This window comes from Bombus pascuorum, chromosome 5, assembly GCF_905332965.1.
Source record: "Bombus pascuorum chromosome 5, iyBomPasc1.1, whole genome shotgun sequence".
In the NCBI taxonomy this organism is placed as follows: Eukaryota; Metazoa; Arthropoda; class Insecta; order Hymenoptera; family Apidae; genus Bombus; species Bombus pascuorum.
Window position 1 is genome coordinate 595,068 of NC_083492.1, and position 27,797 is coordinate 622,864.

A 27,797-nucleotide genomic window follows, 5' to 3' on the forward strand; every position below is an offset into this window, starting at 1 on the left:
TAGTCTGGATAATGCTGTTCGAAAAGTAAACATCCGCGTTTTATTTTCCTCCTTTAAATTATAGCTTCGTATTTATCGTATTGGTTGGAAAAAGAATTATCGATTTAAAAAATTGCTGACAAAGGTTAAATTTTATTTCGATTTCGCTACAAACGAGAAACGTAAGGAGAAACTGCGTAAAGTATACTTTCATAGAAGATCGTTGATCGCGAGCTAGAGGCGAGGAAAGTTGCAACGAGTTGACGCGAATTAGTCAAAATTGCGAAAGTTGGCACGAATTTCAGCGTATCGGCAAAAGTTAACTTTTATTTAACACCTTTTGCTCTCAATTTATCTGGATCCTCTACCTAAGTTACGGAAAATTCGTGCATTTGCAAGAGAAAAACGATAAAAAATTACGAAACTACAATTTTATCGACGCGGGGTAACGACAAAGATAGAGCAGAAACGAAAGAAATTAATTGGCAGAAAATCTGAAACAACGAGTGTATTTTCTTCCAATCGCGGGGAGACGCTATCGCGAGGAAGCGCGTCAACGGGAGTCGTAAATTCCCGTTACGATTGTAATAATCGATCTCCTTGTTTCTTGTGGGATAACAGGGATGGTTGATGTGGTATAACACTGCAATTGACAGGTTATGATAACTATATTTTCAACAACTTAATACAATCGAATGTTACGTCGTTTCGTACGGTATACGTGTTGTAGACGAGTTTTTGACGGGTGAAGACCCGGTAGCGTGACGCTGATTGTTCTCAAGTTAGAGAATCAGTGTTGAGAAGCGGACCGATCTATAGACGAGACCGAGTCCGTGTAGATATGTTGACGTTGCTCGAACGTAGTAGAAGCAGCTGATTGATCCGTCGATGACTTGGTAGTTGTCGACTTGGTTCCGGAGTATTGACCGAATTAATGTCGTAGAAACAGTCGAGATGACTGAACTATGTCATAGAAACAGCGAAGTCCGATCTCGTGTTATTACTGGCTTTTGAACTAAGAACGCGGATTCGTTGTTCACATTTTTCGTTAGGAAACGATCCGCGATGTCCATTGGTTGTAGTCAACGTTAATAAATGAAAATATGAGGAGGAAGTCTCCTGCCAACGTGGCTCGTGGGTGTCCTTGTTTATGGGAAAAACCTGCTTTTCCGTTAGACAAATATCCGCTTTCTTCGTAACTTGTAACAGCGTGCGATAAACCTAAGGACCGTTTTAAGGACCATCCATAAACCGAAAATATTTGCAGAATTAGAGATTAAGTTAAAAAGATTCTGTTTACGGTGGTTCCTTAGGTTTATCGAGAGTCTGTGAAACGGTGTCTGGGCCTTATCGGCCACACCACGTGGAACGTCGCAGGGACCATCCCACGCGATGCAACAACGAGACAAAGAAAGACGGAGCAAATATCGAATATACGTACGTCGATGCTATTCTGGAAGATTTGGATTCGCGACATGTCGACAGGATCACTAAGGAATCAAATATACTCGTAATTTATCGAAGCGCTATAGTTTCAGCGGTCAAGGATAGCGTTGTTCGTCGAAGATTTACATACCGAAACTGGCATCTTGTAACAGCATCGGTATCGTTTATGGAGGACGAGGAATCGAACGCGAAATCGACTGAAGGAACGGTCTAATTTCCGTGTTGCGACACGATGGTCCGACGTAAGATACTCGACTCACGACTTGGCGGTCGAACGAAACAAACGGAACGTTCGACCGTACGTTCGAACCCGGAGACGAAGTTAAATTGGACCAAGTTGTTGGTCGAATTTAACGAAACGAGGAAACGTTTTCAGGGTATGGCCGATGCTAGCAAATCGCGAAACTTTCTTCGATTCAACGTCGATAGATCCAGTTCTCAATCGTGCGTATAAACAACAACGTTTCGTGTAAACCCTCGCGATTCGAACGAGATATTGCGAACGAACGTTGGATCATCCGGACGAAGAACAAGGTATTCGCACGACAGAATTTTTGTCATGGATATATTATACGCGTTGTACGAAACTGTTTGAAATTTCTTTAACGAGACACGACCGTCGCGAGCATACGTAAGAGTAAAATTTGAAACAAGTTTGAAAATCATACCTGGAGATTGGAGGATCGGGAAGGTACCATCGTTAGAATCCCTTCGGGAAAAACATTCCCGTTCATCGTCAGAGTGAACGCTGAGTCGACGCTTTTTATCGTTTAGTTGGTTAGCCAACGCGAATGTATTCGGCTTTTGACGAATTACAGGAGAAATTAATTACCCTCGCACACTGACGATCTTCGTCTGTGCATCTCTACGACACCTACGTTACGTCGTATAAAAGTTTGTCTCTCGTTCAACCGGCGTGGAAGCTGAAATTTGTGGCGATTTCAAGGTACGGCGACGAGAAAAGAAATTAGAAAGAAAAACGAAACTGTCGCGAAAGTTGTACGTCCGACGAAACTTCTGTTTCCGTGATAGCTGAGTTAGCAGAGAACGGAAATGAACGCGGTCGATCGTTACGCCGTAATTGCGATGAACATTGAATCACGAAATACGAAAAACTCTGCTAACGGCTAATTATCGATACCGTAATCGTGGCAAATAGGCGTCGATTACGTCGCATAATTGATATACCGTCGGTATGCGAAGTAACGTTAAAATTTTGGTTAAAATTTGTCGAGACCTATGTAGAAAGATACTTCGACAGGTCGATCGATCAACCCATTAAGAGCCGTTCGCGATTTCCTTCGATCAATTCACGTTATCGAATTCTGTTTTTTCTTTCTCCTTTTTTTCTCTTTCGACAGTGTGAAATTGTATTTCTACGAAACAGAATTCCAAGGATTCGTTTAATGTCATTCCTCGATATCGTATCTTACCTCGCTACTTTTTCCACCACCAATTTTACAAGTCTACCAAGTTTCAGCCAGTTAATGCACCTATGTACAACATTGTGTTTCTTCGTTAATCCCGCTACGATACGATGACGATCAGCCGCGTTAAAAAATCTCTCCGTTCAACCTTTTTGCGTTCGATTTATGGGAAAATTATTCTGAAAAGAAAAATCTGCTCGACTGGACGAAACTCGAAGCGAACTATATGAAATTTGGATGGTGAACGTTTATCAAATATCGATACCGAAATGGAATTGCAAAGCGAAGAACAAACGTGACCAACGTTAACAACAGGCGAATAACATTTTACGAGAGATCGACCGAGTAGAAATATTTTATCGAGGAGGCCGTTATCGACGAAGCTAAAGCTTTGCGACACCAAGCACGGTATATTCGAAGATTTAGCCGCGCAAGCCGCTGCGTCAACAAAAGAACACATGGATTTGGATTACATCGCTGTCGGCTGATCCACGCTCCCTCGCGAATCCACTGACATCTTTCGCATGCGAATCAGGAATACGAGAATACGTGACGAGTGATTTTATTAAAGAAACAGAAGATCTTTGCGTTTCTTTATGTACGCGGCTGCTTAATTCGATTATGCTACTGAATAGACGTATATACGTATTACGTGAGTCGTAGGAAACTTTGAAAAATTGCATTACCGGTGTAAGAGAAGCGTTACGATGTATCGCGTTCGTACGACTCGTAAAATTCGAGTAATAACGATAACTGAACCGTGCAAGAGGATGCCGTTGTCTCGATACTTAGGAACAAAGATCTACCGATAGGATAGCACGTAATGAAATTACACGCTAGTAATCGAACGATCAGTTTGTTCGTTTCTCTGTTCCTTCGTCTGCTGTTTTTGGCCTGCGTTACACAAATACGTGCCCTAAATAAAATTTCAGAGATGAAAGCCGAGAGAGAAACTGTTTTATTTGTTTCCATGTTATTCGGTAGAGATTCTCCATCAAGGCGAAGGCAACCACGAGCGTTTAGTATATTGTGAGATCTCGCGGACGACGCGTCGCGATGAATAATGGAAGAAACAAAGTTAAACGATCCGTTCGGTTCAGTTTCTTATACCGTTTCCACTCGTACCGTAGAAACTTGTTAAAAACGTACGTACGAAACACCTTTTGGATTTCGTGATAAAATTCTACTTGTCGCAGTTTTAAGCGTCGTCTATTTTTACCAGTGATAATAATTGGCTATCTAGGAATCCTGACGTTGGAAAGATAGCGTTATACGTTTTTAAATCGCGAAAGAAAACGGACTTACGCGTGGACCATGCTTTCGAGAGTTTAAACGTGTATGCGATTAGATTCAAACTCGCCAACTTTGCTTTTTTCATGCTCGTTCCTTTGATTACGCTATTACATACGGTACTATGTACGTGTATATAATAGGTACGCGATGAACGTTCGATTCATAGATTCGTTTATCGGAAGAAGATGATGTAAATAATATTAAATTATATCGCGTTACTGCTAAATTCGTCGTTTGTCCGGAAAATTTCTCGAAAGATTCGTATAACGAGAAAAATAGATGGTTGGGAGCATCGATTCGTCGTGAACCGATGGCCTGCCGTAGAGTCGTAGAATACGACGCGTTTAACGTTTCGAACTTCAAACAGATCGCTCTTCGACTTTCGTCTTCCGCGTGATTCGACATCGTCTCTTCTACAACCGGACCAATCAAGCGACGAGCTCATCAGCCAACGACGAAACTCGCTTTTCCTCCTTCTCCTTCTTTCGCTTCCTTTTTCTTCTCGACCCTTTCTTTAAAGCAGCCGTTTCCTTCGCCTCTCCGATTCTTCGTCGACCAAAATTTCCTCTGTTAGATCTCGTTTCCCCGGCAACAGTCTTTTATGCTTTCGTTCGTATTAAGCCCGGACCGATGTTTAAACCATGAGTTGGTCCGCCGGTCCGCCGTCCGCCGTCCGCCGTCCGTCGCGTCGTTCCATCGGCAACGCCAGCCAAATAGCATCGTCGGTGATTTTGTCTTCGGGCTGACCACGTTTCTCATTTCTCAACGTCCGAAGCATTCCTTCACACGCCATGGAACACCACCATCCGTAGCGAGTGCGTCCGCTCCGTTCCCCCACCTTATCATTTTTTACAATTTACACCACTGTGTCTCTCGATCGCGTGATCGAATTCTTCCTTCTTCCCTTCTCGTTTCTTTTCTTTCGTTTCGTTACCGTCGTCGATCGTACCAAGGGACGAGAAGTTGCGTAGAAAGAACGAAACAACGACTGTCGTAGCGAGGTGGACAAAGGGCGTGGAAAGGGCAGAGTTCCAGAAGCAAGAATTCGATCGATCGATCGTGTCTGCTCGTGCAAATTGATAAAGAGCGGTGCACGGGAACTGGGACGCTCCTTTTCTTCCTTCCAACTTTTAAAGCACGACAGGAGTCTCGCTGGTAAGTGGCTAGCTAATCTGACCAACTTTCGACATGTACTTAATTCGTGATAAGTATCTGTGTCGAAGTACCGCGGCGGAATTATTTAGATTTAGAGTGAGATTTTGCGAGTACTGGAAAAATTCTGCTCGTATCGCTCGTAATCCATTCAAAATAAATTGCACGTGGAGGAGTGACGGAGCGTCGTGCGTCGCGCCTATCCAATCTTTTAGCGAAGCAACAACGGCGAGCAACTTTTTCCTGTTGTACCGCGTTTCTCGAAACGGTCGTCGTTCGTTGCCTGTTCGCGTTCGAGGCGACGAAGATCGAAGAAAAACAATATGCTCGCTACTGCGAACAAATATCGCTTTAAAATCGATACGATATTCGTCGCTCAAATATTCTTCCGATTACGTTGCTTCGAGATGACGTTCGTTGCGTGCTCTTTTGAACACGCAGCAACAAGATAGGACAACGAGCTCCTTGTTGTTGGTTCGATGAAAACGCGGTCTTAAGCGAAAAGTAGAGAGGTTACGATTATAAATCCGTGTCATAAATCCGTATAAACGCATCGTTGTTGTCGATTGCTCCGATCTTTGTTTTATTTACTCGGTTCGTGCATGCTCCGATCGTCTGCTACGGTCGCGTCTCGTCTCGTTACACTGCAAAAATATAAACATGCACTCGTACACAGGTACGTAACTTTTTTACCGTGTTGTGTAACGCGAATCGCGTTAAACGAATCGGTACGATCCGTACGACGGATTCACCGTAAAAAATATAAGCCGATGGAAGTTTATAACAGAATAATGAATTCCTTGGAAAAAATAAAACTGAATAATGCATTACTTACGTATTCGTATTTAAATCGTTTACATGGTTGTAGAACGCAAAATGAACAGAGTACAAAACAGGCAGACTCGAAAGAACGAGAAAAGGGACGAAAGAACCGGCGAACACTGGCGAAACGGCATTGTCTTCCGACTGCTAGTCGATTTCCACGTAGCGAACCGGTGGTCGCTTGGAACCAGAAGATCGTACATTTTTCTCGGTCCAGTTTCGTAATAATAATAATAATAGTAATGATAATAATAATGATACCAACATCACGATAGTAATAATCGCGAAATTAAGATTTAACGTGTGGTTGAACTTCAAAGTTACATCGTTTACCAGCGTTTGATGAATTTGTGCAAGAAAATCAGACATCGTACGATGAGTGTCGTAAATTCATCGATTTAATGGTAATATTTTCTAAGAAATTATTATTATTCTTTGAGAGGGGACGAAGAAAGGATGTAGTTTTTGTTAGTCGAGTGATTATACTATTAGCAACGCGCTAAATAAACGTTGCCACTTCTCTTTCTTCGTCGATCGCGTTATGCGATCGAACGAAAAACCGAGAGCAACGAAAGACGAGATACAGAACGAATCGATCCTCGAGCGAGTACAGGCGTCGAATATAAGTGTACGAGATAACGAATCGTCGATATCGAGAAAAGGAAGGGCGACATTTTCCGTGCAGTCGAGTTTTATTTCAGTGATTAAGAAATAAATTACGATTTCTACAAATTCGAACAGACGAATAACAACTGGCAGATGTGTTTTTGTGTCTATCGAGGGTCGTTGAAATTTCTGACTAAAGCGAAGAGTGAGTATTTTCAGTGGAACGAAACGCAAGTTAAAGTGACACGCGTGTTTTCGATACGATCGTGACCTGTAAAAAATTGTGCAACGAAAGATATTTCAAGAAATCGAATCGTATTTAAACGATAAATTGGTATTTGACGAAAACGCGCCAAACATCGATTCTATACGTAGCAAATTTAAGGAAACAGAGAAGAGAACGAGAGTTTTTCAAAGTTAACGAGTTCGTTAAACAAGTGAAATTACTAGAGAAATTTATCGATGTAAGAGAAATTAAAGCTGCGATTAAAATTGACCAAGGTAACAAGTTTTTTCTAAGAACCGTGAGTGACTATTCCGTGATAAATCAAACAAGAGACCTGGATCGGGTAAGAAATAAAGGTATTGAAAATTGATTTTATGCAACGATATCGAAGGAAACGAGAATTGGTAATGTGATAAATTAATCTGAACGACCGACACATAGGAAATTGACGTTAAAATTAGAATTACGATAGAATATAGATTCCGATCAAGGGCGGATTGTGTTTCTACAATTTGAATTTTCTAATTGCTAGGCTGACACGGCATGCTTTTGCGAGCGATCGCCGTACCACGGCCAGATAGTTAACGGGATTATATTTCTTCGATTTTGATCTCTCTTGAATATAAACCGTGAAATCATGCGATCGACCTTCATAAATATTCACCGAACGTTTAATAATTTCCATATGGCAACATTAACATCCGCGTATAATAGCGTTACGAATTCCTATTAAGATTACTCTCCGACTTGTAAATTAAAAAAAAAAGTCTTACGACTTTTGTTACAAATACTTGACACGCGATCAAAATATAGGTATTCGAGAAAATATGTACGTAAAATCTGAATAGTTGAACGAATGGATAAAACGATGATCAAATCGATAACGTCGTTTACGAACAGTATCAACGTATAATAATCGGATACGAAGAGAAATATGTACGATGGCTACATCTTGTAAACAAACTTTACCGTATCATCGTAAAATATACTTTGTCGTATCGAAAGAGGAGAAGAATGTTTAAAGTAAGACGGTAAGTAGGTATTTGCATAATATCGCCGTCAAAATAAAGAAACATAACTTTACATGTAGACTCTATATAAACTATATAGCTGCACGTGTATACTAGAATAGATATCTCTACATACAATGTTAAAAACTCGTTTGTTATTTGTATTCGCTTCATTAACAACATACATTATCTTAATTGCTTAATTAAAAACCATCAATTATAACAGAATAGTTAGTTTCCTTCGAATCATAAAGAACCTGTTTTGATATTTCCAACTCGTTAAATCGCTACAGGCAGGTCTGGAAAATTATACGCTCGACGTAAATCAACCGACGATTCTTAAGTACATACATCGATGAACAAACGTACGTATGTAATACTTGCTCGTGAAGTTAATAGATTTATTCGATACATGACACGTTCGTTACGTTCGTTCGTCTCGCTCTTCCAAGTACTTAGGCAATTCCATTTAATTATTCCACAAAAACTTTATATTCGAAAATATTTTCTGCCCTCTTCGATGTATTCTCACGCGAAACGATTAATACTTATCCGCTCGTTATTTTGTTGCAAAAATGACTAACGCTTTACCATCGTTCGCCGTTCGCAACAAAGATACATTAACGACGTTCGAACGGCAAATAATAAATTATTTATAGCTGATTCTCGATTGCAAAAAAACAATGAAAAAAGGAAGTTGATCAACGCCGTGATTCCCATTAATTATTCATTTTCGCTTTCATTGATTATTCACTTTGTAAAAACCGAATCGCCTTCGATGAAAGGAAAAATACTTGTGAAAAATTGTAATCAGTACGTACGTAACAAGAGTCGGTCGAGCAAGCGTATATCGGTTTCAGTTCTTTACGATTTTGTTCACTTTGCTAATATCTCTTTTTTCCTCTTATTTCTTTCGTGTGACAGACAGTTTTTGCACGACTAGTTCGTTGACAATCAAATTTCTTTCGAACGGAACATACAAACATTTATTTATCCGACGTATACGTTCGATTTGCTCGCAATCGTAATTCGTTTTTACGAAAGATGAAAGAGATAAGCATCTTTGTACTGCTAAGTCGTAACGCGCTCGACAGTTTCAGTTCAATTTCGCTCAGAAGATCGTCGTCCCGATCGCAACGTTCTTTCATAAGCACGCGATAATCGAGAAAAGAAGAAGATAAAGAGGGAGATAGAAAACGGTCGTTTATTCGTAAATCTGAAAGTCGAGGGATAAAAGGCGAAGGGAAGTGCGAATAGAATGAAAACGGGTGGATAGAAGAAATGCGAGAGCCCGGCAGAGAGACGGTGGTGACAACAAGACTTTGCGACTATAGCCGGTTGAATCTCGTTAATTTAATTTTAATACGAATCAAGCGTTTACGCGCGGTCATTCGGCTAAGCGCGAAAACTCGGTAAAATCCATCGTTTTTGGGAGAAGACGAAGATCGGAGGTAAGTGCGCGTTGGCAAATTTTTTCTGCCAAAGCTTCGCGACCGGTCAAAAAAAGGAGAAGAAAATATTTACGAGCTTCGTGAATGTAAAGTGGAATAAAATTCCAAATTATCTTTCGCGAATGTAAAGTTACAACGTATCGTGTTTTAAATTTTAAACTTTGGTATCTCGAGAGATACGCGCGCACATAACGTACAGTTTATATTATAAGATATTTTTTGTTCCTGCGAATGCCGCGCGAGTGTATTCCCTAAAATTTGCGATACGACGCTTTCCGTCTTTTGCCTTTTGTCCTTGTAATCTCGATACAAGGGAATTTGTACCTGGTCGTTAAAAAGAGAAGGGAGACGTTACGCCTAAATCTTCAAAATGTTCAAAAACGATAATTACAGCAGCATACACATATAATATACGTAGAGTTTGATTGGACGATCGATTCCGTGGTCAGTTTTCGAGTTTCAAGAACTTTGAGATTCGACTCGACGACGAATATTCGTTATCCCATAATGGTAGAACGTCGATTATTCGGTACTAATTATCCGAATTTCCGATTCAGATTATCGCGAGACATTATCTCGTCGTTAATATTCCGGTGATAGATCGTCCAGATATGCGATTTCGAATTGGTTTCAAATTTGACCGATACAGGCAGGAAACGTGAAAATGCTTTGGACGACGCGTTGGAACGATTCGTACGTTTATTTCAACCTTTGCATAAAATTATATTTTGCTTCACGATATATCACGTATATGTATATGGTACGATAGGCGCGTATTTCGCAAAGCATGGTCACCGCTACCAATGGAAAACCACGATTCACAGGTACGATGCTCGACGAGACAAAAGTAACGCAATAGCAAGAACGATGGAAAACTCTGTAGGATTACCAATCGACTATATCACGTACGCGTTACCAGCCTGTGACGGCCTGATCGACAACTTCACCGATCACTCTCGTGGCGTCAACCACACCCCTCACGCTCGGCCATGGCGCAACATAAGCGAATTCGCCCAACTAATTTCCACCGGCGTCCTGAACAACGTGACTTGCCTGAATCACGCTCCACAGCTGACTAGAGTGGTGGTGATGAAAGTGATCGTGCTCTCCGTGATCGCTATCCTCAGCTTCGTGGCGAACGTCGCGACTATCTACTCTATCGCGATAAATCGACGAAAGCAACACGCTTGGTCGGCAATTTACACGTTGATCCTGCATTTAACAGTGGCCGATCTGTTGGTCACGGTGTTCTGCATGGTAGGGGACGCGGTGTGGAGCTACACCGTGGCTTGGATCTTCGGCAACGTCGCCTGCAAGTTGTTCAAATTCGCACAAGTGTTCAGCTTGTATCTAAGCACCTTTATACTGGTGCTGATCGGAGTGGACAGGTTCTTTGCTATACGATACCCGATGAAAGGCATGAATACCGCTGACAGGTGTCTCAAGTTTGTCGTTCTGGCGTGGATACTGTCCTTTATATTCGCATCGCCTCAGGTAAGAGTTGCCACGAAGCCTTGTTCGGATTAATCAAAGGGATGAATTTGCATTAGCGAAACCTTGCCCCAGTTCGAATCGTTGAAATTCAAATGAACGTATGTACCTCGAACGGATGTCCGATCATTCGTCGTAAATAAATACGATCGATTTGAAAAAAGAAAAGAAATTCGATACTACGGGCGGGAAAATTCAGAAAAAATCGTTTTTCAAGCTCGAGTCTATCGTCTCGATTAATTAACGAGTCGACGAGGACGTAACTTATCGAAAGATGTAGCGTTCGTACGTTATTCGTTTGCTTCGTTCGAACACGCATTCCGTTTATTTCCTTATAAAAATTTGTTCTCCGAGATTCGCGACTTATTCGTGTCTTTAGTCAGAAGCGATTCAATTTCGATCAAAGCGACGATCGTCTGCGTCCAGCTGCTTTTCCGATTCTTCTTTTTACGTAACTTGTGACATTCTAGTCTACGGATTCAAATTAAGTAAGAAACTCGTTTATTTACATCTAAACGAATGTAGATGTAGCTGTCCATGTTCATTAAAATGTATCGTTAAGATTTATTACGCTATTTAGTGATTTAGTAAAGGGAGTATCGTATCGTGTCAGGTATAATTACTAATGACTATTAATTATAAAAATATTAAGTTCGATATACATTTATGAGCGTGAATTGATTCGACGTTTATCGAACGCGTATCGTGTCGCTAACATCTGCTAATAGCCGCGAAGATAAATTCGTTTAATGCGTATAACAACTTCGTTAAATGCAAAACACTTTACAAAGTTAATATCGAGTATAAATCAATTACGTGCAACATCTGAATACGTACGTAATATGTAAAACATAATGAAAGTATTGGTTCCGTGCTACGTAAATCGGAGCAAAAGGAGCCACTCGATAAAAGTTATTACATATCATATCTTTATAATTATTACTTTCAATTTAACTTGGTTTCTTGAGTTTTAACTTGAAAACTCTTCAATTAACTTAAATTAAATCCTTACGAAATTAGTTGCCACTTGTATTCGATCGTATCGGATCTCGATAAAAAGATCAATCCGATAAACAAAAGATTCGGTCGTCGATGTACGAGATTTAAGTATGACGCGACGCAAAGTCGAAATCAGGCTGAAGAATGAATTTGGGCAGCAACAAAGAATTACGTATGCCCTACATGTTCGCAGAGTTGCGTAATTTCCTGAATTTTCGGCTCGAGGATCTTTGCTCGTTGGTCTGCGCGTGTCGATTAACGTGTCCCTTGCCAATTCCAGTTGGTCGACGATTACTTTTTCTATTGTAGCTGCATACGGTGCAATTTATCGTCGCGGAGTGTCGTAGTGTCGCGCTTTTAATTTAGCCGAGAATAAAGCACTCGTGGCGAGCCCGAACAGAGAAATTGTATAATGCTGGAAAACATCGCATCGAAATTGGAAACTGAAGCAACCACGGAACATCACGCGCCGCTTTCGCGATAAAACCGAAATTCTGAATGGAGGCGTGTAAAACAGTTGCGGATGTCTGGACAGGGAAAAAAATTCAAATTTATATGTAAATTCGTGATAAAGTAAAACCGAAGCGTAACGATGTTACGTTGTGCCATGAAAAATGAACGTTTATACTAATTAAAAGAAGAAGCCGAAGAAGAAATTGTTTTAAACGTCGGAGAAATTGATTTAAAAGTTCGAATCGATATTCTGAACGCTGAATTTAATTAAAAATCCTGGCCACTTGAAATTTAAGTTCCACGAGTTTGATACGGTTCTTACATCGAGACTCGTTGTTAATTGCGAATGTTACCTATATACGTATAACGATGGTGTGAGACAGGTATTAAGAGTGAGATTAGATCAGTCCCGAATCAATTTCGATAAAATTCCATTACCGTTTCGGTTATTCCTTCGAATACGTAAATCGAGATGTACCAATGCGTTTGTAAATCAAAGACCAAATATACGAATGACGTATTTCAGGAGGATCGAAGAAACGCTAAATGTAAATAACGATACATGCTAGACCGTATAAAAATCAACGAGTTGTCTTGCGTTTAAAAAAACGCTATGGAAAGAAAATGTTCGATTAGCGCTGAAATATTCGAGGAGACGATTACCGATATTTGCTAGTGGTATTAGAAGCAACTTTAACTGTATAATTTGTATATTTTTCCTCTCGTTACAAAGTAAATGAGACACGAGAAAATATCAAAGCCATGTCCTATAATATAACATCTACGCAAAAACGAACACTCTAAAATAAAAATGGTAATAGAAAAACCGAATGCACGCAAATATATAAACGCTTGTAAAAATGACACATCTTGGAAAGATCTCGTACATTTTGTAACCTATATCTTGACCCTTTCGATCTTCCGTCCTGGCCTGTACGATGATAATTTAATCTTGTTCTTCCACTACGAATTTACTATTTTTTCTTGCGGTACTGTAAAACATATCGATATATTAAAATGTATAAATAGACGCTTTTATACGCCTGATACGATACCGTAAGGTATCTCTTTTTCCTCGAATTAAATTCTGCCTTCTACCTTATCTATTCTTCGCTCTTTTATAAATATTGTCTCGGCAAATACGGCAAATACAGCAAATACAGCGAATACTCCGCCAATCGTTGATATCTTTCTACTTGTTTCGATCTTCCACCTTCCATCTACCATTTTTAAACCATCCGTTTAACTATCTTCCATTTTCTCCCAGCTGTTTAGCATTTTATCAATTTGTTACGAAACACAAGAACACACCCCTAAGGGAAAGCTCCTCGTATAAATTGCTGTCTTAAGCTTCGCTTTGTCGCGACACATGCCGTCTCTGCTCCTGCTCGTCTTACACCTAAAACGAAAAGAAGTAGCTCGTATACTTTGAAACGCTTCGGACTTTAAGGCAAAACTAAGCCTTTTCCGACTACGGCCCGGTTACGACCTACGAATCTCGAACGTCGTAAGACGTAGAAAAGTAATTCCATCTAGCCTGGTATTCGGCATATCCTACCTTCCGACGCAAAGATCTTGCAAAAATTAAAGCGACCCACGATATATCTACGGATGAACGTTTCTAGTCTGTGGCCGAGGTGATGCTGGACAAAGAGGTTTTCTCGCTGGCCGCGGAATCGTAAGCCTCCGGTTCGAAGAGTCTTCCATTTGGAAAGTTTTCGACTGCACGAGGCATCCCGGCCCGTTTCGTCCTATCTGGATCGCCTCTCCTTAGATTTTTTCCTAGACCACCGCAACGACACTTCCTCTTCCTTCTCCTTCTCCTCCTTCCGCAAACTCTGCTTCGTCTTCTTACTCTCCTCCTTCGTCTCCGCTTACATCTACAGAACCTTCTTTTCCTCCTTCTACGTCTACGCCGTCTCTTCTTACACTTGCAGCCCAATTTTTTCTGCATTCTATTTCTGCGACAGACGTCCAGTAGATTGACCTCCTGTTCGGCAATTTCTTGGCAATTTATCTCGCTGTTCGTCGGTAGAATGTAACAGCCCCCGTTCTTCTTCAGGATACCGTAAGCGACGCCGCGCTTTAACGCGGTCTGCATCTGCGTTCGAACGATATGCGCGATGTACGTGTGAAAATACGCGAGAATATGCGTGATGGGAAGAGTTGCTAACCTGACGACGCGCCACATTTGGTGAGATATCGTAGACGGACGAGAGATAATGTAAAATTTCTCGAGAAGTCGAGCCTTTCAATTCGCGAAGATTTTTTATTGCCGTGACGACCAGGGCAAGGATTTTTGCCGAATCGCTCACCATGATTGTATTCGTTCTCCAACTGCAAGCGAACCGATCGATTTTTAAAATGTTTAATCGTACGCGAATCTTTCTGTTCGTTGGTACGCCACATTTTTCTACGTCTCTTAAATATATTTTAGACGCTGATCGACTTATTCGTAAGACTTGTTCGCTCGAACAAAACAGGCAAAACATATGAGTTGTACACCTGGTTAAGACGGAGGTAACTTCAAAGTACGCTTTAAACATTGTATTTTTGTTCCTGCGTGCGCTTCTTCTACGCGTGTAATTTATCGAATCAATTTCACGTGGAATAAACGTAAAATTGACAACGTTGCGCGAAACGTTGGATCTTGAAACTTTGACAAGTTATTTTTTGATACTCGGCCATGGAGAAAAATTGTATGAAAGCATAAACAGAAAAAGCGGAATACCTTAACGGCAGCAGCGATTAATTGGCGTTCAGACGATCTAGACGCCACTTAGTCTTTGTAAGCTCGCTTCCATTCGGATCGCAACCTTTAATCCATGATTCGTTGATTCCAATTTCCACAGAAATTAACTAAATACAAGAAATTTTAAGATGATACAACGAGCCGAAATTTTCTTCCGTCACATTGCTATTGAACGATCGACGAACGAGCGTCGACGTTTACAAATAAACGATGCTGTTTCGAGCACGATCGAAGTAGCTTCGTTTGTCAAAATGGCGATGAATAATTTTTCCATCGAGGTCGTCCGAGCACGCGAGAGACGATTAAAACGTACGGTTTAGGAGAATCGTAAAAAGTTGGTCGTAAAAAGCGTCTACGCGTGCAACTTACGATTATAAGTTTTCTTAATTAATCGCATAGCATCGACGACGAATGTCCTTCTCACGCTTCGTACATTTGTACATATATATGTACCTATGTACAGAGTATAAAAAAAAGTAGGTGTAAAAGCCACCATAGTGTGATTCTACACCTTTGGATAGGTGGAGATTTGTCGAAAAGCGATCGTGCAAAATTGATCTCGACGGTGAAGTTCAAAGTCAAATCAAAAGCAAAAGTTCTCGATGGAACTATAGGTCGCGTAACTCCACCGTTCCCTTGGACAAAAATATTCAGATTGCACTTGTTATCGGTGTAGGCAGATAAACTTCATCTTGAATGTCAACGTCTAATTTGCACCGACTTTTTACTATAGATCTCTCTACCGATCCGAATGTATAGAATCACGCTGTGCTGGCTTTTACCCTTTTCTTTTTTACACCTTGTGCGTTCTTTGTAGAAATATTTAATTTCTCGTACTAAATTTGAAAATACAAACCAATAGGCAAATAAATAAATTAATAAATGAAGGGTTTAATTATATTAATGTTCAAAATTCGAGGAAATAAAATTGTACATTTCGTAGAGTCTTGGGCAACTATCAAGTCGTAAATAAATGAAATAATCTCGCGATATTAATCGATTAGCTTATGGAAACTGTAACAGAATAAATTGCGAAACGAAATCGAATATTCGCGCTTGCATATATTTATAAACGCTACATTTGGATTTGATGATGTTTATTATTTCCAGATTATCATATTCCATGTAGTTCAAGGACCGTTCATCGAAGATTTCAAACAATGCGTGACCTACGGAGTTTACACGGAACCTTGGCAGGAACAACTTTACGGATCCTTCGTTTTGTTTTTCATGTTCCTTGTTCCTCTCGCTATACTCGTCGCTACCTACGTTTCCACCGTAATCACAATCTCTCGTAAGTATTCTATTCTCATTACGTATGAACCGTACGTTCGATCTAAGCTACAAGCAAAATAATTTTAGGAAGCGAAAGGATATTTAAATTGAAGCTAACCAATAACGATATACGTCACGTAAATGGGAATATAAACCGAAGAAAATTAATGCATCGAGCAAAAGCCAAATCATTGAGAATCAGCATCGTTATTATAGCTGCTTTCATCATCTGGTGGACACCGTATTATACGATGATGATCATTTTTATGTTCCTGCATCCTGACAAACACGTAAATAGTTTAAATTAATTAGGTTTACTTGACGATCTTCGCGAGTAGTCGATCCGATTGACAGGTTGACTGCTGATGACGTCACGTTAACGTCATGGCCCGTTTGCTGCCGAAGATGCGTGACGTCACGTTGTCGTCATGCCCAAATCGTTTTCAAATGACGTCGGCAAGATGTCCAAATCTTGAGAGAAAAGGTTTCAGTAACGATGAAAGACCACGCAACTTCGGCCCGACAGTCAATGCGTTAATATAATTTACTAAAAGTCAATTACTTTTATATTTTAAGACGTTGTAAATATTTGAATCGTAGCGATTATAAAAGGCTTTGATATTTTCAGCTCAGTAAAGAATTACAAAGCGTGATCTTCTTTTTCGGCATGACCAACAGTTTGGTAAATCCTTTGATATATGGCGCGTTTCATCTGTGGCCGCGAAGGAAACGTTCCATTCACAGGTTACTAACATTATAAAAAATTATAATTCTCGTCCTTCTAGTTATTATCATTAGTATCTGAATAAAATAGTTCTACAAGCTGTTCATATATTCATCCAGGGATAGAATGTATTTGACAATGTTTTGCAATTTTCAGAGAATTGTCTACCACGCAACGCAGACTTACGCCAACCAGCTATGAAGGTAACGGCAAACGAGAACCGCGAGAAACACGAACACCATTTATACCGAAAAATAATTTATATACTAATATCTGATCAGAGTTAACGAAAAGATTAATTACAACAAATTCAGTCGTATTCTTTTGTTAGAGAATTCAACATTTTTATATTCTTTGCGTCCGTACGTCGATGATCAACGGTAATCACTAAAATTTATACTTAAAGTTTATCGTCGTATCTAGTCCTTAGTCTTAAGTATATATTAATTAAGATTACGCTGCATCTATCGCCATTGTATACGAAACGTCGAGTATCTAAATGTGAATTAAGTGTTTGAAAATAGCAATAGTAAAATAACGGTATAAGAACTAAGTATAAGCAGTAATATAATATAATTGATGTACATAAACAATATTTACATATATGATAGTATTATAAATAAAAAAGATCCACGTTATAAATTCCTTCCTTTTGTTTTATTACGTGCTACATGCCTTATACGCACACATTTGTTATTAGGTCCAAAATAAATTTATTTCTACCAAAATTACTAGTTAATAGTTATAATTATAAGTAAACGAAAATGTTAAGCAGGCTGTCACATTGCTCCAGACGGTATGAAAATGCGTGGCTTGCACAAGCTTGACGAAATTAAAACTCCGACACATTTACTTTTAACACATCGTACCAGATGGGTCGAAAATTTTATCGAAATCGTTCTACAGTGCGAATGAAATGAAAAAGCGTTACTGAAAAGCACTCTCCATTAGATAACTAGAGCTATTGTTTAACCATAAAATAAGATATCCTATAATTCATTCTTGTAGCACTAATTATTAATAGACACTGCGGATCGTTCGTGTTGTTTAGAAATATTTTTGTGAATAAATAACTTTCTTACTGAAAAAATGATTTAAAAATTCATTAAGTGAAAATCTATTCGTATATTATCTATTCTTCGTCTGTGGTTAGGTTAGGGGTTAGGATCTAATTGTTAGCTCTTGAAAACCTATGCGTAAGTAAACGCGTATAAACACGATCGTATAAACAGGTCTCGACGCTCATATACCGAAAGCATAGAAGAAACCAGCCGAAAATTGAAAATCAAATAAGCCGTCGTGAAAAACCAACATGGAAAACAAAGACGTTCTCATTCTGCGCCATTGAGCTCATAGAAATATAGGAATCCAATGACTGAAGCCGTTTCCGAGGAACGTAGTACTTTGGGGCCGCGTTGGTAATTAATTGTGTTCACTCAAGCGCAGTTTTATTTTCATCAAGTAAGAGCGAGCCAGTGTAACTAGTTGACTGTTAACTGGCCCTGTCTGCCATGAACATCTCAGATAGAGACAGATGTACTCTACTCGTCTCTATCTATCTGGCAAGAACGAGAATTTCGTTGTCCTTCATGTTCATTTTTCACAACTCAATTTTCGGACGCTTTCCCCTAGTGAATTTCCTAGAGCCATTTAGTTTAGTTTAGTTTAGTTTAGTTTAGTTTAGTTTAGTTAGATCGTGATTGCGATTATTTCCACGTGTTACAATCTATGTCTATATAGTATAACAGACGCTTTGAAGAGGTTAGTTTGTTTATAGCTTTATATTTAGTATATTATACATACGCTGCGGTCATTTTAATATTAAGAAAGAAATAACAAAATATTTAAAATACTACAATTGTAATTATAAAATAAATCATTTTATGATTGTATATTACTTATAATTTATTCTGACATTGCAACAACACTCTTTTAGAAAACGTCTAAAACGTAATGTAATATGTGTGTGTGTGTGTGTGTGTGTGTGTGTGTGTGTGTGTGTGTGTTCGTGTGTGTGTGTATATATATATATAGACATTAATTGATTAAAAACAAAAATGATTTTTTTTTTTTTTTTAGTAATATTGTAGAATAATTATTTTAGTTTTAATAACTAAAACAAACAGTGGTTTTCATAAATGACTATGAACATTTTTCAGATATAAAAATAATCTGAAGTATTTGAAAAAAGGATAAATACAAACGAATAATATATATTAGATAATGAATTATTACATTTACAATTACAAAAGAAAAAAATATTAACATAAAATGGAAATGGAACTTCCTAATAAGAAAGTTAACAAAAAATCATTGGTTAACAATGGAAATGTAAGTTTTGAAACTAATCATGCAGATTTAGATTTAAAAAAAGGTTGCAGCAATGATGAAATAACAAGTAAAAGTCAACAATCCATAATTAGTGTAAGAAAAATGGAAGATTTATGTAAGACCCCCCAAAAAAGTAATACATTGGGAGATTTAAAAAGTATAGAGAACATAGAAAATATAAATAGCCCAAAAAATTTTACTCCTAATAATTTAGGTATAAATTTAATAAAATGGCATTCACAAACAGAAACACCATCGAAACATAAAAGAAAGAGGCGATATCTCTGTAATGAACATACACCTGAAAAAAAAATAAAAAGGGAACTTTGTAGCGAGAGTGATTATGATCAATTGTCTGATGCAGTCAAATTAGAATTATGTGATAATGAATTAAATGATCTGGAAACTATTGATATGTTGCATGATCTCAATTCTATGATGGATTTTGAAGAAAGTAAAATAGATACAGGCATTTTTTGTTCGACGATTGATGAGACCATGCAAGACGATCAGACTGTAGAAACATCCAGAGATCCAGAAATTGATCCTCTTTATATTACTGACAATGAAGAAACTAGTACACCATGTGAAAATATAGAAAATCAAGAAACAAGTGTAGAAAATAAGATTAGAATAACAGGAAAACATAAATCTAATAAAGAAGATACCGACGTGGATTATGATGAGTTAAAACATATTTTGGGAGAACTAGATATTGAAATGCCATTAGAAATAGAAGAAGAAGAAGAAGGAGAAGGAAGAGAAGAAGGAGAAGAAGAAGAAGAAGAAGAAGAAGAAGAAGGAGGAGAAGAAAAAGAAGAGAAAAATGAATTATCTGAAGATGCAATGAAGGTAAATATCTGCATCAATCGTACTTCACATATATTAATTTCTTATATTAACTTATTATTCTTTTAGAAATTATATGATTTAAAGGTACGATTAACACATGACGTACCAATGCAACATAAAATTGAACATACTGCAGGCTCAAAAACATTAACAAAAATAGAGAAAAGGCGGTTCTTAAAATATGGACCACTAAAAAGCGGCGTATTTACACCTAGCGAAGATAAAATTATCATGGATAATTGGAAAGCATTTTGTAAAGTATGTCTAATTAATGTTATATATTTCTCTTTTATTGATAATCTTTCATATGCAGGCTCATGACTGGAATCCTAAATGTGTGAAACCCTTCATTCATATGAAACGTGGCAGTAGATTTTATATAAAAAGTATGCAACAGAGAAAAAAATTTACTCAATTTTTAGCAAATAATTTACCATGGAGAACGCTGTATAGTGTTTTTCATAGATTCAGATACTTGTATGGAAATCATGAGAAAAGTTTTCAAAGGTACCATCCACATCAAAAGCTCAATGCATTCGTGTAATATTAATTACTAATGTATCTTATAGATATACATCAGTCGAAGATAGGAAAATTTTATCTTACATGAAGAATAAACAAAATGAGGAAAAAGTACACATATTTTCAGAATTAAGTAAAATGTTGGGACGTTCAAGACATTCAATTTGGTCACGTTATCAACTGCTTAAAAAGATGCAGCAAGATGAAGATCGTAAGTTTCTTTCTAAATATCGCAATTTTTATAATATCGGTAATAAAACTAATTCAATCGCGCTTTATTGTAGCATTGCCTAAAATCCAATGGACATTATCTTTAATTGGTAAATTTATAAAAACTTTCATGAATGTAACATTATCTGAAACTGTGGAGGATTTAAAAGATGCTATTATCCCAAAACCGGTTTGGCGCAAATTAGAAGAAAAGCTAGGTATACACCATAATACATTGAAGAAATTCTGGATATTTCAATTGCACATGCAATTATTTTGTCCAGAACCTATTTATTTAAATGATATAAAAATAAAATTAATTGAATAGTAAGTTAATAACCCTTCATAATACAGAAACTTCGTTATATCTCCTAACATAAGTAATTATTTTTTAATATAAAATATAGTAAATCTGCTATATGTGTACTGAAAATTATATTGCAGCATTTATGGAATGGGAATTTCGAATAGTCGAGAAATAGTCTGGCCAAATGTAGCGAAATATTTTGATGGAGTTAGTAATATCTTTTTGTGTAAAGTATTCCTTTATCTTGTGCAAGAAGCTAGTCAAAAAATAAATACAAAAAACTTTACTGGTAAGTTTTTAAATTAATAAAATTATGAATGTTAAATGCTTTATTTTATAAAAATAATAATTTTCATTTCGTATTTTTTAGACATCGTGGAGTATTTATATAATGAAAAGATACAAGATATAAGAAATGAATCGACTGATAAATTTCTTCCTAGACTCTTTTATAATGGAAAAGTTAAAATTATAGATGAAGACTTGAACGAAGATATCAGTATATAATAATATAGGAAAAGATAAATTGAGCATTTTGAATATTTTCTCATATAATTCATATTTGAATTACACCATCATACATATAAGTTTCTTCTAATTTTTTTAGTTTAGAAAAATTCGAAAAATAATATATTTACATCTATTTTTAAAAACACATTGCTATAATTTATTCAATAATATTTATGCAGTATACATACATTCCAATATTTTTCTTATACAGTTTACAAAACCAAGATTTAAACTTTATTCTTCTTTGATTCCTTTTCCAACGCCTTCTCCTTTGCCCTTTGATATAGAGGCACTAACTTGCCCTCTTTAGCAAGCATTTTGAGAAGCTCCATTATCAACGGCAAATAATTATGCTTCCTTCTAATATTCTCGATCTGATATCTTTTAGATTTTCGAATTTCTTTCTCAATCAATGTTTGTAAACGTTCCAATTCCGCTGGATCACAGACATTTGCTATTTGTCGTTCATAAACTACTTTTCTATCTGTTACTATTGCCATTAAATTAAAATGTATCTCTCCTTCGTTATATCTGCAAAAATAAATTGTACAATTACTACATGAAACAAATGAATACATTAATCAGGTGATATTTACTTATTTATTCGTTTCTGTATTATTGGTTTAGCTGATTGAACCCATTGATCTCCAAGTGGACAAGGACCTAAATCCATAGGTCCATCTTTTAATCCATCTAACTCATATAACCGACCGTCAATAGGAACGTAACTCACAAAATGAAATACGTCATCATCTTTAGACGCTTGTTTTGAATCATATTCAAATATTGTTTGTCTACAATAAATAATGTTTATTTTATGTCACATATATATATATATATATATATATATATATATACTATATTTTTAACATTAAGATATGCAATACATATACACACATGCCCGTACGCACGCACGCACGCACGCATATATTGTTGTATGAAAAATACCTTGAGAAAGAATTATGTACTTCTCTTATCACATCAGAGTTACTAAGAGCAAGACCTCTCATGTTAGCATCAAAACTTTGACAAAAATTTTTAAATTCTTCCAAATTTGGTCCTAATGATACATCAGAATGTTTGCAGTTCAGTAATACACTTAAGATTGCTTGTGTTGCACAAGCATTGTTAATCACCTAAAATTTTCAATATTTTTATCCTCTAATTTACTATTGAGTAATATTTAATAATAATTATGAAAAATACCTGTTTTGCAAAAAAAATTTTATCCAACCTATTATCTAAAACAATACTTCCAGAGGGTTCGTCATCTTGCACCCATTTGAACAAAAATATCAAGCCATGTATAGGCCTAGTAAATAACAAAGTTATTATTTGCATATCATAAAAAATAGGAGATTAATTAATTTACATTCATTTATTTTCTTTAAAAGTTTACATGTATGTGGTTATAAGCTTATAATTTTAGATTTAAAATTAAGTTTTCACTATATTGTTATTGTTTATTATCAATGCGAAAGGATATTAGAATACATTATAATTTATGATATTCGTTTACACTAGGAAATAAAAATAAATCAATATTAAATAGGTTATGTTACATGAACAAAATACTCACTTCAAATTATCAAATTGTTCATCATCCAAACTCCATAATTCTTCCACTTGGGCACCTTGAACACCTTTAGTAAAGAGAAATTATATTAAATGCCTTGTATAATCTTACAAGAAATAACAATCTAAAATGCAAGTGTTCAAAGCAACTGTCAATAAACGCAGATATCTTCTAGCATAATCATATATAAATTATTTTCAACAAAATTAAAGTAATTTGAAACAAATCCAAATAAAACCAATCAAACTTTACCAAATTCTTTTATTAATTCCGTAAAAACTCCAGGATCGCTCTCAATAAGACACCAATTGCCCGCTGAGTCCGCCATATTTCATTTCTTTGTCACGCTCCAGAATGTAATACTCACTACTCACTACTTATTCTTAATACTCATCTACCGCTTTTACAATTGGAACATGCATACCTACAAACCGATTTACATTGTAATATCACAATGTAACGAAAATTGTTTCATTAACCAATATTTAACTTAGCATTATGGAAATTAATATTCATACACATTTGAAGAAAAGTAAAAATAAACATAGGAACAATATAATTCTAGTTCAAAGTCTATTGTATAATGGATCACTATAACTTTGAAAAAATGAATTAAATAGTTAAGAAATATCAATTTGAACTTGACAGAATTGAACAGTTCAAGAGCATGAATATCATATATTATATTATAATATATATAATATTATATATTGTTATGAAATAGAACAGACGAAAACAACTTTCTAGCATTCAAATATTAAAAAGTATTTACATAAAAATATGTAATTTCATGCTTTCAATTTTTTTTAAAGCTTTTATTATACTAAAGATGGTATCTTGTAATTAAGATTGGTTAATTAAATGATCGTAATTGGGGGTTGCATATAGCATCTTAAACATAAAAGTTTTACTCAAATTGCAAGCACAGCCTGATTTATTAAGTGATTGGAATAATAAAACATGAAAAAGTTATATAATCCTTTCTTAATCATCAATCAATATTATAACACTAAAATACAATTTACACTATGTACAAGCAATAAATTAAAGTTTCAAAATATATTAACTAATTATCATTTACGCTGCTTATCAATTCGCATTATTAATAAGTCGTTCAACAAATAAAATACACTTAATTTACAATAAATTTGAGAATATAGTTTATGCGATAGAAGTAAATTAAAATAATTTTGAATAAAAATGTTTTGATTATTGTTGGAGTGATAAAAAGGAACTAATAAAAAAAAAGAAATTGTAGAAAAAAAAGTACATCAATAAATCACACATACCAAATGTACATACATTGGTAATACAGATGAACTATTTTTATTTTTATACTTTATAGATAGATCTTGTATTAAATCCAATTTTTTCATAAGTGATCACAAGCAGTGATAGCATTTGGCTAAAAATTTTATTGAAATGCTCTTGCTGAAATATCGTGATACGTGTAATGAGAATCGCATAAATCTATGACGAGACACTATATGCTGGTTGTATATATTAACATTTCTCGTTGAAGCACCTAACATTGCATTGATTTCGATATTAGTTATTATTTTCTGTTTGACATAATGACGACAGAATATCCTCATACCGCCGCATATTTGTTTCAAATGTTTCCAACTGTTTCGTAAGATCTCCGACTTGTTCTGCAAGTGTTCTTTCCTCCATAAAAGCTTGAAGCTGGGGTGCACTTTGACACTCACGATAAAATGCTCCTAAATCGCTATTGGTGTTTGTTATTGCGAAGGGAGTCTTCTGTAATTGCAACATTTAAAGAGTTTAGTCAAACATTTCTAGTATCTTAAAAATATAGGAACGTTAATTACCAAATCTACCATAATAAAATCATCGTTGGCACTGGTCATTGAACAACTACTCCTTCTCGATCCATTTTGAGAGTTACACTTTGACGTTGTGTTATCATTTGTAAGTCTTTCATTGTTTCCATTGCTACTATCCGTAGCAATGATTGTTGTTGCAGTCTTTGTACTTGTGGTCTCAGCCACTGAGACTGGAGGAGGTGAGGTTTGTCTAGGAGTTAGCAATGAGCTAAAAGGTACATCTGGTATAACAAAATCCTCTTCGTTAACAGTGACAGGCTTATTGACTACAAATGCTCCAACTTTGATAGTATCACTAAGCGATTTTGACGTTTCTTCGCTAAAATATGAATAAGAAAGTTTCAATTAATCTAATAGAAATTACATTTACTTCACTTACTTTTGTTGATACCTAGCATGACGAGGACTCAAGTCAGAATGAAAATGATCACTTTTTAACATTATTGAATCACGACCAGTATGAGTAGGAGATATAGTCATTTTTGTCCTATATGATACTGATAAATGAATTGTCCCCACTGGCGTGCACAACTGACCTACCCTAACATGTTTGTAATTATCACCTGCAAAACATTGCAATATGTTTAAAATATTATCAATATTATAAATAAACTTATAAATATTGAATTTATTTAAAAAGACAAAATTAGATTTTAATATAAAATTGATCTATTCTGTACCTAGTGTATGTAGCTGGGGTTCTCCCATATAAATCCTATAACAAATAACATAGGAATCCGGACCTTGCCTCCTACTTAATTTATAAGCTGGAGTAATTCTTGATACAGATAATAACGATTTGAGTAAAATACCCATTCTATTATATACTGTATATGTTACTCTTACAGTAGGATCACTATGCTCTGGCAATACACCCAAACTCCATGTTTCTAGAACCATCGTATCACCTTCAACAGTTCTTAACGAAATTTCAATGCAAAGAGGTATGGTTGAATTTACTATTTCTCCACATAGTACTCTTTTAGCTTCGGCCAAAACTTCTGGTAGATCATGAATAGCGAGGTTGAACTGTATAATAAAAGGATATATAAGTAGGAAACTATAAACATCTCGATTAACATATTGGAATTAATATAAATATTAACTACATGTTTTCAATTATGTATTATACATCAATAATAATTTATGCGTTTGTTCGTTATGAATTTTGTGTTTGCATAAATTGTTTTCAAACTTTTCTTCGGTACAAAAACCAATAAAATGCCGTTTTAACATATTGAATAAATAAAATATAATTTCTTTTAAGAAATTCAAGAAAAGAATAAAAAGATATTAAAAGATAAATATGTGCATTATCTATAACATATATATGCAATCAAAATTATTATAAATAGAAGAGCTTACCCAATCTGTTCCAGATGAATTTGGCTTGCACTTTGTGCTAACCTTTTCACCTGACCTCGACTGCACAATAATTTGTGCAGCCTTTAATGCCAAAAATTTGGTGAACTTATCCAAGTCCTTTTTGTCTTGCATACTCAATTTTAACGTGGACATTTTAACGCTGTTATTTTTTTATTAAGTTCCTTTCAGAGAAACACAAATGTCCAATCAAAAACATCGAATTCCACTAAACTGAATAGAATTTTGAATATGCCAAAGCATCTCTTTTTGTCTGTGGAACTACATAGTAAAATCGTTTTTGACACTCGCACGTGTAAACCATTGCACTCGGATTGGCAAACGATTTCTCCTCTTTCTATGATTCGCTAATGCACATAGTCCAGCCAAAAAACGATAATTTAACAACAGCATAAACATCATATCGTTGCATTGTGTTGCGTACAGCTGCGTGGCAGGTGATACAAGTTAGATCAATTCTGTTAACTAGAATCTAGATTATTGTTGATCAATTATGGAGACAAATTCGAAAGTTTTACTCGAATCGACTGAACAACCTGAATATCGCCTTTCTCGAATAATACGTGCAACTATCGAGTATATAGTTCTTATTTCGCTATTTTTATGACACACTGTGAATCGATTTTATTTCGTGTCGCAATTACCTTAAGATAGGAAGCGTTCACATGAATAACATACGACCATGAATTTGCTGAGTCAGATGTAAATTGAACTTTTTAAATATAATTTACATTTACAAGAAAGATAGAAACACAATAAACGCTTCCTTGTTAAAAGTTCAAAGTAAATTTCGAACTGAACAGTGCACGCCGCGTTCAGAAAATGACCGCCGATGCTATTTCACTTTACGCCATACATCTGGTAAATAAATCTATCATTATTAAAGCATAAAGTTTTGTAAATTATAGTAAAATATTAAAAAATTATTATTTCTTACTTTTTTGATCGCAAATTAATTTTTTTTTTTTAAATTTCCGGACAGATTATTATATAACGTTAACGTTCTATCAGCTGATTGGTTAATCGAATAATGTACAACAGCTGATCAAACTGAAACATCGTTTCCGAAGTATGATTTATACTACTCGCATCGCCCTCTTTTGTTTCATCTTTTCTAGGGAAGTTTTTCTATTTCCCTATATTTTTTACAGAT

At 36.1% G+C, this 27,797-nt stretch overlaps 5 protein-coding genes and 1 long non-coding RNA gene across 13 annotated transcripts in view; 2 read left to right on the forward strand and 4 right to left on the reverse strand.

Annotated features, from left to right (window-relative positions):
• LOC132906715 (uncharacterized) overlaps positions 1-2,494 on the reverse strand; it is a 350,670-nt gene extending 348,176 nt beyond the window's left edge. Inside the window, exon 1 of the long non-coding RNA XR_009658031.1 lies at positions 1,556-2,494. This is a non-coding gene — a long non-coding RNA (uncharacterized LOC132906715). The remainder of the gene's footprint in view (positions 1-1,555) is intronic.
• Positions 2,495-7,209: 4,715 nt separating this feature from the next.
• LOC132906705 (gonadotropin-releasing hormone receptor) lies at positions 7,210-17,751 on the forward strand. Of its 3 annotated transcripts, XM_060959122.1 has the most exons (7): positions 7,210-7,226; positions 9,056-9,412; positions 10,237-10,906; positions 16,218-16,401; positions 16,470-16,672; positions 17,011-17,126; positions 17,263-17,751. In XM_060959122.1, the coding sequence occupies exons 3-7, from the start codon at positions 10,280-10,282 to the stop codon at positions 17,381-17,383; spliced, it is 1,251 nt and encodes a 416-aa protein (XP_060815105.1). In that variant the 5' UTR covers positions 7,210-7,226; positions 9,056-9,412; positions 10,237-10,279; the 3' UTR covers positions 17,384-17,751. The 3 variants fall into 3 exon arrangements, with proteins under 3 accessions (XP_060815105.1, XP_060815106.1, XP_060815104.1); XM_060959123.1 differs by lacking the exons at positions 7,210-7,226; positions 9,056-9,412 and adding an exon at positions 7,293-7,307; XM_060959121.1 differs by lacking the exon at positions 7,210-7,226 and having other exon boundaries at positions 8,475-9,412.
• LOC132906713 (protamine-like protein) lies at positions 13,907-14,673 on the reverse strand. Its single transcript, XM_060959139.1, has 2 exons — positions 14,530-14,673; positions 13,907-14,456 (listed from the first exon to the last, which is right to left on the reverse strand). The coding sequence occupies exons 1-2, from the start codon at positions 14,671-14,673 to the stop codon at positions 13,977-13,979; spliced, it is 624 nt and encodes a 207-aa protein (XP_060815122.1). The 3' UTR covers positions 13,907-13,976.
• Positions 17,752-18,792: 1,041 nt separating the features above from the next.
• Positions 18,793-22,062, forward strand: LOC132906691 (uncharacterized). 4 transcript variants are annotated; one of them, XM_060959086.1, is made up of 8 exons: positions 18,793-18,867; positions 19,266-20,289; positions 20,356-20,547; positions 20,603-20,796; positions 20,859-21,022; positions 21,096-21,348; positions 21,466-21,617; positions 21,699-22,062. In XM_060959086.1, the coding sequence occupies exons 2-8, from the start codon at positions 19,378-19,380 to the stop codon at positions 21,833-21,835; spliced, it is 2,004 nt and encodes a 667-aa protein (XP_060815069.1). In that variant the 5' UTR covers positions 18,793-18,867; positions 19,266-19,377; the 3' UTR covers positions 21,836-22,062. The 4 variants fall into 4 exon arrangements, 3 of the variants coding, with proteins under 3 accessions (XP_060815069.1, XP_060815072.1, XP_060815071.1); XR_009658029.1 differs by having other exon boundaries at positions 18,794-18,867; positions 21,096-21,239; positions 21,699-21,859; XM_060959089.1 differs by lacking the exon at positions 18,793-18,867 and adding an exon at positions 18,926-19,056.
• LOC132906709 (ubiquitin carboxyl-terminal hydrolase isozyme L5) lies at positions 21,970-23,807 on the reverse strand. Its single transcript, XM_060959135.1, has 6 exons — positions 23,667-23,807; positions 23,418-23,481; positions 23,045-23,150; positions 22,787-22,974; positions 22,435-22,632; positions 21,970-22,369 (listed from the first exon to the last, which is right to left on the reverse strand). The coding sequence occupies exons 1-6, from the start codon at positions 23,740-23,742 to the stop codon at positions 22,066-22,068; spliced, it is 936 nt and encodes a 311-aa protein (XP_060815118.1). The 5' UTR covers positions 23,743-23,807; the 3' UTR covers positions 21,970-22,065.
• A 906-nt stretch (positions 23,808-24,713) lies between these two features.
• LOC132906706 (autophagy-related protein 13) lies at positions 24,714-27,382 on the reverse strand. Of its 3 annotated transcripts, none has more exons than XM_060959126.1 (5): positions 26,627-27,382; positions 25,942-26,290; positions 25,653-25,824; positions 25,247-25,580; positions 24,714-25,175 (listed from the first exon to the last, which is right to left on the reverse strand). In XM_060959126.1, the coding sequence occupies exons 1-5, from the start codon at positions 26,777-26,779 to the stop codon at positions 24,963-24,965; spliced, it is 1,221 nt and encodes a 406-aa protein (XP_060815109.1). In that variant the 5' UTR covers positions 26,780-27,382; the 3' UTR covers positions 24,714-24,962. The 3 variants fall into 3 exon arrangements, with proteins under 3 accessions (XP_060815109.1, XP_060815108.1, XP_060815107.1); XM_060959125.1 differs by having other exon boundaries at positions 25,256-25,580; positions 25,641-25,824; positions 26,627-27,381; XM_060959124.1 differs by having other exon boundaries at positions 25,641-25,824; positions 26,627-27,377.
• Between the last annotated feature and the right edge of the window lie 415 nt (positions 27,383-27,797).

Bases quoted from the DNA above. Each gene is read 5' to 3' on its own strand.
- LOC132906705 (XM_060959122.1), top strand. From the start codon at position 10,280: ATGGAAAACTCTGTAGGATTACCAATCGACTATATCACGTACGCGTTA. The intron at 10,907-16,217 runs GTAAGAGTTGCC...TATTATTTCCAG, and splicing joins TTATATTCGCATCGCCTCAG to ATTATCATATTCCATGTAGT. The intron at 17,127-17,262 runs GTTACTAACATT...TGCAATTTTCAG, and splicing joins AGGAAACGTTCCATTCACAG to AGAATTGTCTACCACGCAAC.
- LOC132906713 (XM_060959139.1), bottom strand. From the start codon at position 14,673: ATGGTGAGCGATTCGGCAAAAATCCTTGCCCTGGTCGTCACGGCAATA. The intron at 14,457-14,529 runs GTTAGCAACTCT...GTTCGAACGCAG, and splicing joins CAAATGTGGCGCGTCGTCAG to ATGCAGACCGCGTTAAAGCG.
- LOC132906691 (XM_060959086.1), top strand. From the start codon at position 19,378: ATGGAAATGGAACTTCCTAATAAGAAAGTTAACAAAAAATCATTGGTT. The intron at 21,023-21,095 runs GTAAGTTTCTTT...GCTTTATTGTAG, and splicing joins GATGCAGCAAGATGAAGATC to CATTGCCTAAAATCCAATGG. The intron at 21,349-21,465 runs GTAAGTTAATAA...ATTATATTGCAG, and splicing joins AAAATAAAATTAATTGAATA to CATTTATGGAATGGGAATTT.
- LOC132906709 (XM_060959135.1), bottom strand. From the start codon at position 23,742: ATGGCGGACTCAGCGGGCAATTGGTGTCTTATTGAGAGCGATCCTGGA. The intron at 23,151-23,417 runs GTGAGTATTTTG...GTTATTTACTAG, and splicing joins GAACAATTTGATAATTTGAA to GCCTATACATGGCTTGATAT. The intron at 22,975-23,044 runs GTATTTTTCATA...TGAAAATTTTAG, and splicing joins AAATTTTTTTTGCAAAACAG to GTGATTAACAATGCTTGTGC.
- LOC132906706 (XM_060959124.1), bottom strand. From the start codon at position 26,779: ATGTCCACGTTAAAATTGAGTATGCAAGACAAAAAGGACTTGGATAAG. The intron at 25,825-25,941 runs GTACAGAATAGA...AATGTTTTGCAG, and splicing joins ACCCCAGCTACATACACTAG to GTGATAATTACAAACATGTT. The intron at 25,176-25,246 runs GTAATTAACGTT...TTGCAATTACAG, and splicing joins ATTTTATTATGGTAGATTTG to AAGACTCCCTTCGCAATAAC.